This window comes from Crinia signifera, chromosome 9 (genome assembly GCF_055691185.1).
Source record: "Crinia signifera chromosome 9, ASM5569118v1, whole genome shotgun sequence".
Taxonomy (NCBI): Eukaryota; Metazoa; Chordata; class Amphibia; order Anura; family Myobatrachidae; genus Crinia; species Crinia signifera.
This window is the reverse complement of record NC_139225.1, coordinates 138,190,830-138,201,591: the sequence shown is the minus strand read 5'-3', so window position 1 is coordinate 138,201,591 and position 10,762 is coordinate 138,190,830. Positions and strand designations below refer to the sequence as shown.

The 10,762-nt window shown below is 39.8% G+C and overlaps 2 protein-coding genes across 2 annotated transcripts; one reads left to right on the top strand and one right to left on the bottom strand.

The window, feature by feature from the left end:
* Positions 1-5,200: 5,200 nt before the first annotated feature.
* LOC146036941 (olfactory receptor 5M11-like) lies at positions 5,201-6,133 on the top strand. Its single transcript, XM_083160775.1, has one exon. It carries the CDS (start codon positions 5,201-5,203, stop codon positions 6,131-6,133), a length of 933 nt encoding a protein of 310 aa, XP_083016901.1.
* A 2,474-nt stretch (positions 6,134-8,607) lies between these two features.
* LOC146036940 (olfactory receptor 5V1-like) lies at positions 8,608-9,543 on the bottom strand. Its single transcript, XM_083160774.1, has one exon. The coding sequence runs from the start codon at positions 9,541-9,543 to the stop codon at positions 8,608-8,610; it is 936 nt and encodes a 311-aa protein (XP_083016900.1).
* Between the last annotated feature and the right edge of the window lie 1,219 nt (positions 9,544-10,762).

Here is a 10,762-nt window from a genome sequence, read left to right as displayed (position 1 = left end):
GGACTATTCTGGCTCACATGTTTGTATTACAGCTAAACATAAACCTGTTTGTTAATGTTTATGTACTGTACCAATTATTATTTATTTTTATTTATTAACCATTTCTTATATAGCGCACACATATTCCGCGGCGCTTTACAGAGAATATTATTACCAGTTATTATATAGCACACACATATTCCGCGGCGCTTTACAGAGAATATTATTACCAGTTATTATATAGCGCACACATATTCCGCGGCGCTTTGCAGAGTTTATTTGAACATTCACATTAGTCTCTGCCCCAGTGGAGGTTACAATCTATATTCCCTACCACATGTACACACACACACAGACATTCTAGGGTTAATTTTGTTGGTATCCAATTAACCTAGCAGTATATTTTAGGAATGTGGGAGGAAACCAGAGTACCCAGAGGAAACCCATGCAAGTACAGGGAGAATGCTAACATTACACAATCCGTACTGCCAGTTACAAATGTTAGAAAAAGAAATGGGCAGACACCTAAGTGTCTGTTTGGGGCACCTGTATGGGCGGTTAGGCCTGCAGCAATCAAATAAAGGGATTGTCAAACCCTACAAATAACAAGGAAAAAAAGGGGGGGGGAGATTGCGCAGAATTGATGACAGAACAAGAATTGATAAAAAAGTAACAATACTAATTTAATAAAACATACATTTGTAATATAAAATTGTGCATTGCGTGGGGAAGGGGTTAAAATGAGAAGAATGGGATAATGAAAAAGCTGCGTCCAGTACTGGATAATATCACCTTATTCTCTGGCAAGTGAAGAGGAAGAATGTGGACATTTGATTGGTCCTCCTTGGCACTGGGACATAGAATCCTTTTTGCAGAGTGTCCTCCAAATAGGAACTGAGATGGTAAAGTCCTTATTTGGATTCTCTGTAGTGTGAGGTTCTGCTTTGAACCATAAATGGGTACCTTAGAGAGGTGGCGTTCCTTCAAACGTGGGTACTCCAATGTAAAAGAGGATGGATAAGTGTCCCGGTCTTGTTCTCCTCTGGAAAGGAAATGGTGCAATTTTCTTTTTTCTTTTGCCAAGGTGATGTCTGGATAGGCAGCAGGGTGGAAGGGCAGCAGGGTGGAAGGGGTAGGTAGCAGGGTAGCCTGGCCGTGCTACCTACCCCTTCCACCCTGCTGCCCTTCCACCCTGCTGCCTATCCAGACATCACCTTGGCAAAAGAAAAAAGAAAATTGCACCATTTCCTTTCCAGAGGAGAACAAGACCGGGACACTTATCCATCCTCTTTTACATTGGAGTACCCACGTTTGAAGGAACGCCACCTCTCTAAGGTACCCATTTATGGGAAAGAAGGACAGAAGGAATGCCTTTTGTAGGTGCACCTAAGAATAAATTGAACTCATAATACATAACTTTTAATAAATTTGCATATAAAATATCTGCGAAATAAAACCAGGACATACAACAATCACACAAATAAAAAAGGGGAGGACGTTCCCCTGACTCAGTGTGACCCCCTGGTCACCGCAGCCCCTATCTGTAAGTGTTTTGATGTTTGGTACTGTAGGCAACAATAAAGGAGTGGGTATTCTCCTGCATGCAGCGGTTTAGCGGTAAGATCTATTGTCATAAATAATATCTCGCGTGTTGGGAGAAAGTAAATGAATGAGGGTGAGGCACGCACCTATTGAGGACAATCCTCTGATAGTGCTGCCCTCAGCCCAGGTAACTGCTACCGCTCAAAGACACTGAGGGCTGGTGAACCCAATGTGAGGTGTGCAGGCATGCACTTGCCTCGTTCACTCAGCTCACTCAGGTAACGCTAAGTCTGGCGCCAGACTAGCGTGTCGGTCGCCGGGTGGACCGCTCTCAAGTTTTGCGCAACAACACAATTCAAAATTTCAACATTATAAGTGGGGAGGGGAAGAGGGGGTTTTAAAACACACTGAGTGTGTTAAGACGGTCAGCGTACGCTTCACAGTGAACGCTTCCTGAGGAATGCCCACATGTCCTAAACTTGTTTCTTAAACAAAAAGGGTGCCTGACAGTCCCTTATATTGGCCCCTGATATATATGTAAACTCTTTTTTTTAACATAAACAATCCCAATTTGCCCACTCTGTCTTCGTAGCTTAAATTATTCAACCCTTTAATTAGCTTTATTGCTCTTATTTGGACTTTTCGGTTCTAGGGTGTCCTTTTTGTAGTATGGGGCACAGAATTGTACTCCATATTCTAGGTGCGGTCTAACCAATCATGCTTTGTACAGTGGCAAAATTACATTTGATACCCCTATTTATACATGCTAGTATCCTGTTGCTCTTATTAGTAGCTACATGACATTGAGCACTACACTCATCTACACATTTTTAACTCTAGTCCCAAATCCTTGTTTTTAAGTGTTAACATTTTATGTGACACTGGAAAAAAAGCCTTAGCAATATCCAGGAAGACAATGTCTACAGCATTTCCATTGTCTGGGTTGTAGTTGGCTTGATCACCAAAGCTTAATAAATTTGGCACGAGCAATGTTTCACAAACCCATGTTACTTAATACTGATTATACTATGCAGCTTTAAATGTTTTTGGATACCATCCCTTAAAATTCCCTAAAATAGTTTTCCCACTATTGATATTAAGCTCACAGGACTATAATTTGCTGGGTCAAACCTTTTTCCTTTTTTTGAATAATGGTACTACTTCTCCTATTCTGCAGTCCTTAGGCACCTTACCTGATGAAAATCAGTTCTCAAACATGTAATTCAGAGGATTAGCTAATTTCTCCTTTAATTCCATTAGATACCTAATATTTATCCCGTCTGTACCTGGGGTTTGTTTGTTTTGATTTTACTCAGCCTCTTTTTTATCTGACCTGTAGTAATTACAATATTAAGTTCTAGTTGGCTCATCCCATTTTTGATACCTGTAAGTTCCACTGTCTGCTCCTCCCTAGTAAACACTGATAAAAAAATGTATTTATAACATGACTAATTGCTGCTTCCAAAATGAACGATTACTATACTTTCTAAACAAATATAGAACATAAAGCAAAAACAGGAAGTGTTATCAGATATTAAGCAATTCGTATTGATTATAAAATATATGAGAAATACATACAAATTAATCAAATGGCCCGGGACCTTTTATAAAACATATACCACATTAATATCCATAAGCAACAATAATCTCAACGTGTAGAATTTTGTCCAAAATAGTAAATAAGCAATCTTCTTGACTTCAATAAAATCTCACTGCTCAAAAAATGATTTCCTTAAAATGGTTAATATGTAGAACAGATGTGGAATTAATCAAACAGTATAGATAAGCTTGCAGAAGTCAAAGTGTATGGGTTAAATTATTACTGTCTTTCATTAGTCTAAAATAATTGTTATATTTACATAGTTACAAGGTATCTTTAGGACGGGACCCATTTGTGGACACAGAATGCATTTATGTTGTATAAACACATCAAACTCATGAAATACACACAAATAGATTTTTCAAAACATAAAACAAAGTAGGCGATCATTTTCTTGCACATATTTAGTTTCAGTTACATACATTATCATGTCCCCAGAAGTGCCGGTTACAGATGTCCTGAGTAGTGCCAGTTACATAGCATGCCCCAGTAGTCCCAGTTACATATAATGTCCCCAGTAGTCCCAGTTACAGATGTAAGGGCAACTGAACTGATTAAGGGATAGAAACATTGAGCTACGGGGGAGGGTTAGCCAAGTTCAATATGTTCAGGAGACACGATTTACATGTACATTACAAATAAACTAAGAGTGAATATGAGAAACAGTCTATTACCCTATTTACTTTGAGGCCTATGCAAATGACACGGGGCACCCCTTGGGACTAGAAGACAGGAGATTTTATACCCTATGAAGGAAGGTATACTTTACAGTACAGGCAGTTAGAGTTTAAAATTCTCTGCCAGAAGAGGTAGTGCTGGCAGACTCAATTCATACATTTATGGGTTGGGCAAAATTCCTAGCAGACAAAAACATCCAGCGTTAAAACTCCAATGTAAGTAAATATTAGAGGGACCAAGGTAACATACTCATCGTAGGGACTTTTAGATTAAAATTGCCTACGCATTTATTTGGTATAGGTTGAACTCAATGGACATACTGTATGTCTTTTTTTGGTACTTATGAGTTATCCGGGCGCCCGATTTCTAAATCGGGTCGGATCGGGCACATCGCATCGCATCGCATGCGACCATCGGATGCGATGCGATGCGATGACCCGATTTTTCCATAGGAATCAATGTTAAAATGGACAGAGTCCATTTTAACATGGAATTCAATGGGAAAAAGGGGTCCTTTTCATACCCCTACTATCCAAGTGGGCATGGAGTTGGATATAAACCTGTGGCGAGCGTAGCGAGCCACCGAGCCCGAAGCGTGGCGAGCGTAGCGAGCCCCGCGAGGGGACATAGAATACCGTCCCCTCGCGGGGCTCGCTTCGCTCGCCACGCTTCGGGCTCGGTGGCTCGCTACGCTCGCCACAGGTTTATATCCAACTCCATGCCCACTTGGATAGTAGGGGTATGAAGAGGACCCCTTTTTCCCATTAAATTCCATGTTAAAATGGACTCTGTCCATTTTAACATTGATTCCTATGGAAAAATCGGGTCATCGCATCCGATGGTCGCATGCGATGCGATGCGATGCGATATCGCATCGCATCGCATCTGATTGTATGCCTTAACTTAAGGCATACAATCAAAAAATCGGGCGCCCAGATAACTCATAAGTACCCTTTTTTTAAACCTCACAAACTATGTAAGTGCATAAAAGAAAAAATATACCTGTACGTTGAAAAAAATTATATGACAATAAAATGCTAAGCTTCACAGCATAATAAAATATTTGGGAACCTAAGGGCCCATACACCAGCAACAATTGGCATTTTCCAGATGATTGTGTAAATAAATCTGCAATGTACCAGAATTACAAAACGCAGATTTAGACTAAAATTTGGGGCTGTTGGTTGCTTGTGTATAATGCAATAAAATAGAGTGATGTCATACAACTTTGTTCACTAAATTGATTAAATTGATTAAATTGATTAACTGCTGATTTTTTTAAGCCGGATGATTATCTCAGAAGCGATATAGTTAATGTTTGACGTATTAATCAGAATAATGTGATCTTTCTCCATTTTTACCACATTGTTGATAGTGTTATGGTAGTTTTGAAGTCAATAAATGGAAAACTGGAACGGAACAGAAGTTACAGGGTTCCGCATCCTGGGATTTTATGAGCTGCCTCACATCCAGTTCCCTTTATTTTTTGCATTCCTTTTAATCTATTTTATGGCATTGTCTGGAAACGGAACAATCCTTATGGTCATTTATATGGAGCCTCGCTTACACACGCCCATGTACTTCTTCCTGTGTAACTTAGCTTTACTGGACATCACATTCATATCAACTGTTCTCCCAAACCTTCTACATATCTGTCTAACTGGGGACCAGAGAATTTCTTACATTGGTTGTTTCACACAAATGTTTCTATTTGTCCTGTGTGTGGTGTCTGAGTATTGCCTTCTTACAGTCATGGCGTATGATCGATACGTGGCCATCTGCCATCCATTGCGTTATTCATCACTTATGAATATTAGGGTTTGTATCTGTCTGGCTTTGTTCTCATGGGTCTGTGGCTTTCTAGACTCAACAAAAGATTTATCTTTCTTGGTCCAATACTCCTTCTGCAAGTCAAACATCATTAATCATTTATTTTGTGAACTTAACGCTATTGTAAAACTTTCATGCAGTGGAACTCAAAGTGTAGAGACAGCTATACAAGTGTCTGGGGCAATATTTGGATGTACAACGCTAATGGTTATCGACATTTCCTATATTTTCATTATCTATTCTATCTTACGCATTCACTCGAACAAGGGGAAACGCAAAGCCTTCTCCACCTGCTCCTCCCACATTACAGTGATCGTTCTGTCTTTTGGAATTATCCTTGAGATGTATATGAAACCCCAAAAATCCAGTTCTGTAGAACAGGACAAAGTCTTTTCAGTGCTGTACATATTTTGCATCCCCATGCTGAATCCTGTTATATACAGTCTGAGAAATGATGATGTCAAACAGGCTTTAAGAAGACTGAAGAAAAAGCTCTGCAGATGAAAACAGAATCTCACATTGACCACAAAGGAACCATCTACTACTTCTGCCTTTTTTTGGCTTTGTTTGCAATGATTTCATTGTTTTCAACATCAACATGCAATAGTAATCTACAGTAAATGCTTTTGTATCTTTTGACAAACACATACTGTAGAACACTGAAATAAAAATGTAGTGAATTAAAAAATACACTAGTGTGACATAGTAAGAACATTTTGCAATCACTAATTTATCTCATAAAGAAGACTGGAACAATCAATATGAAAACTTATAGGTAACTAATAGGCATATACTGTAGTTATAAAGGTTGTACTCAATCACCCAAACAAGAGACAAAGTGGCGTATTCATTATTGGGAACTGATTGACCAACCCCCTTTTCCAACAGTACCTCTTTCCTTCCTTTCTTCCTATTCTAGTCTCCTCTACATTCATACAGTATTTCAAGAACCTCAGTCATCAAACACCTGGTTTGTCTTTGGTACGGTCAACTATCTCCTTTTCCCAACCCTACCTCAACTCCGATCCACACTCTGCCCTCTGCCCTTGAATTTGCCATACACTTATAGGACCTTTATTCGTTCGAAAGTAATAGAGGTGGTGGCAGTGTGTTATGTTTCCTATCCCCCAACAGGATCTGTAATAACTTTTAGCTATAACTATAGTGTGCCTGTTTATTTTAGAGAATTTACAAGAAAAAATGGATAGTTTGGAGCAGGTGTTTATAAAAAGATATTCAAATCCAGTACATACAATCATTTAGATTGAAGAGGTATGCATAATTTATTGAAAAAAATATATATATCACATTATATATCACAAAAAAGAAACAAGGAAAAACAGATGAAGAAAACCTTTCCGTTGCATGAGAAGTAAATCAATAGCAATTAATACCTCACCCAATAGGGCTATTTGGGGTTCATAACAGGCTTAATTTCACAGAGTCCTCCAACGGCTTCCTTACAACTCCGTAACCATAGAGACAATCTGTGTTGTTTCCATAATCCAACCAAGAATAGCGATCCTTCATCCAGTCCTTCTTTTGGTGAAGTGCACTTACCCGAATTATTCATGTATACCCAATCATGTGAGTGAGCTTGTCAACCAAATATATTCATTTAATTTTTTTATTATATTATATTGTATTATATTGCATTGTATGTGTAACTTTAATAAATGTTTATAAAAAACTTTAGACAAGCGCTGCTACCATTGTATATATTTTGCCTTATTTCCAAAGGGTTGAAATACTTTTCCTTGCCGCTATGTATGACTTTAACAGGTCAATTAGTGCATACCCTCCAACATGACCCATTCCATTATGTACAAAATGCTTTGTTTCTGGACTTCCCTGCCAGTGGCAGTTGCAGCTGTCAGGCTGCAGCACAGTCCAATATTCAAAAAGGGGAGCCACACCTAATGCCACTCCAAACATCACTCTCCTGGACTTACTGGCAGTTGATGTGACCCCCCTCTTTGAATACTGAACTGTGCTAGAGTCCAAGCTCTGTAACTGCCACTGGCAGGTAAGTCTAGGAACAGAGCATTTTGTACCTAATGGTATGGGTCATGTTGGAGGGTAAGTTAGTGTCCATCAACAGTCAAGTCAATAATGTGATCAATAGTTGAATTTTTTTTTAAAAGTAGTACCATTTGCTGAATTCATTAATTTTGGAACAGATATCACATTTATTTAGTTATTTTTAACTTGTTTCAAGATTTTTATATTACATTTGAGTTGAGTATCAGAGAAAAATCCATGGTCATCATCGTCATCATAATATATCCCACAGTTAGAATTACCCTTTCTTATGTATAAGGACACAAACGGTACAAGGGTCATTGTTCTTTGATTTTTATTGTTTATTTAATAAATTGTATCAGTTTTACACTACAATATGTGGAGTTTTTATCTGTATATTTGAGGAATTGGAGAAACAACATTGGTGGAGTATCCTGAGGAGGAGAGATATCCAATAAACCATTTGGTCTTTATATGCCAAAACAGGCCTGGTTTCAAACACACAGGCGGTACGGTTAACATCTGGTGGTGGTTTTGTGTCAGTATTTGAAAATGTAAGAATTTACTGCACTGTGAAATTTTTCCACTTGTTTATTTGGAGGTGAACAGACAGTGTGAAGCCGTAAACACTAGAAGAGAAAATTTGTGGACAATTTCTGTAATCTGAACTCTCTCTCACCATTGTCTCAATTGGAAGCACATTTCCAATTTTGTTCATACCAATGGTAATAAAAGTTGGACTGAGTTTCAGTGACCATTGAATGATTTCTCTCCCCTTTGGCCATATGTGAAGGGATTCAGCAGTTGTGGGGGGGGGGGGGGGGGGTTAACGGAGCTTACCTATTCAGGCTGCGCGTACACACAGCCTAGTGAACAGATCTGAATCAGGCCTCTAGTTTTGATATGCCTTATAACAATGGAACTTATTTTACACATGATGCAAGTTTTTTGGTACATTACTTTAATCTCACAAAGAATTGCCGTCGCATAGCTGCTTTTACATCTTTATTTTTTAGGCTGTATATAAGAGGATTTAAAATTGGGACGGCAGCGGAGTTAAAAAGAGAGAGCAACTTATTGTACTCTAGACCATCAGCTGAAATTGGCCTTAAGTATTGATAGACTAGCGTAGTATAGAGTATGAGGACAACCGTGAGGTGTGAAGAACATGTGTAGAAGGCCTTACGTCTACCACTGCTGGAACGTGATCTTAGTATGGTAGAGATTATAAAGACATAAGAAATAATAGTTAAGAAAAAAGGAGCAAGACCCAAAATAACTGTTCCTTCGACAATGAACAATGTCTCTAGTACAGAAGTATCATTGCAAGAGAGTTTTATGATGGGCAGAAGATCACAAAAGAAATGGTTGATCACGTTGGACCTGTAACATTTATATCTTGTCACCAATACAGCATTTGGGATTGTTTCTAAAAAACCAAATACCCAACAGAAAGTGGCCAAAACAGCACAAACACTATTGTTCATGATCATTGTATACCTCAGAGGGTTACAGATGGCCACATATCGGTCATAGCTCATAGCTGTTAAGAAGAATAGTTCATTACCAACAAAAGATCCAAAGAAATACATCTGCACTATGCAGCGTAAATATCCGATGACTCTATTTCCAGTTATGCCAATAAGAACGATATTATGTAGAGTAACTGTAGCAGAAAACATGTCGACGATGGACAAGTTGGCCAAGAAGAAATACATTGCAGTGTGAAGATGACGATCCGTGTAGACCAACAGAAGAATAGTCATGTTACCACCAATTGTGCAGAGATATATTAGTAGAACGAGGAGGAATATTGGAGCTTGTAACTCTGGGACATCTGTGATGCCTCTAATGATGAAATAGGTCACCATAGTTTGATTTGGTTTCTCCATCACATGGTTTAGAGTGTGGGAGCAGGCAACACTGAACATGTTATGTCATGACATCTTGGAAAAGGGGTTGGAGTTGAAAGCTTCGGGAAGTAACTTAACGCACTTTCCAGGCACACAGCAAGCCAAGCCAAATGCAGGTTTTTCTTATAGTTGAAATAAACTGTACTGTAAAACACAGGATGACAGAGATCATATCACACAGCAATGCAGAGCTATCCCTATAATCTCCACATATTCATGAAGCAGAGAAAATAGTGGAGAAATGAGTCAGCGGAGAAGTTGCCCTTGGCAACCAATCAGCTGCTACGTATAATTTTATAGAACACACTTGCTAAATGTTATGTCAAAGCCGATTGGTGGCTCACTTCTCTGCTCTTTTCACTGCTTCATTAATAGACCCCAAAATCTCCAGGGAAAGTAATTGGAAAGATATTTCTTATTAAAAAAAATTGCAACAAATACAAACAACACTCAAGATGTATTCTCCTTTATTTAATCTCCTCTCGCTTCTAAGGCATGTCTAACACATTTATTGGACTGTCTGTATTTAATTTTGCTTGTCCTGACTCATAGGCGCCAATCCTGTGGGTGCTCAAGGGCTTGAGCACCCACAGAAATCCATGAGCACCCACGGGCAGCCTGAATCACGCTGCTGGGCTGCGTTCCCGGACTATAAAATGTCTGGGTGTGCACACAGAAGAATCTGGCTGCCGTTTGTCCCTGCTGACTCCCTGTCCGTCGTCCGTTTCCTCCTCACCCCCGGCGGCGCAGCTGCGGCGGGAGAGCAGGACTTAAAAAAAAAAAAAACGCCCATACAAATGAATGGGAAGCTATTCATTGGCTGAGACCGCTCTCAGCCAATCGCTGATTGGCTGAGAGAGGTCTCAGCCAATGAATGTCTTCCCATTCATTTGTATGGGCGTTTTTTTTTTTTTTAAGTCCTGCTCTCTCCCGCTGCAGCTGCGCCACTGTATATCAGGGAAGTTGGGAACCAGGGCGGATCGCTGGGGGGGGGGAGACGGAAGGACAGGGACAAACGATGCTGCCCACTAGGGCTTTTTTTAAAGTCCTGACCTGACCTGTTCAGTCCTCCCGCTGGCGCAGCAGCACCGCATCGCACCCGGCAGCGTTTTCTCTTCTTCTGCCCTTATCCCTGTGCCGCCCCCCCCCTGCTGCGCTGATGGTAGTGGCTTCCTCCCCAGCCCAGCACCCTGCAAAA

Excerpts from the sequence above, each read along its gene's own strand:
- LOC146036940 (XM_083160774.1), bottom strand. The coding sequence starts at position 9,543 with ATGGAGAAACCAAATCAAACTATGGTGACCTATTTCATCATTAGAGGC.
- LOC146036941 (XM_083160775.1), top strand. The coding sequence starts at position 5,201 with ATGGAAAACTGGAACGGAACAGAAGTTACAGGGTTCCGCATCCTGGGA.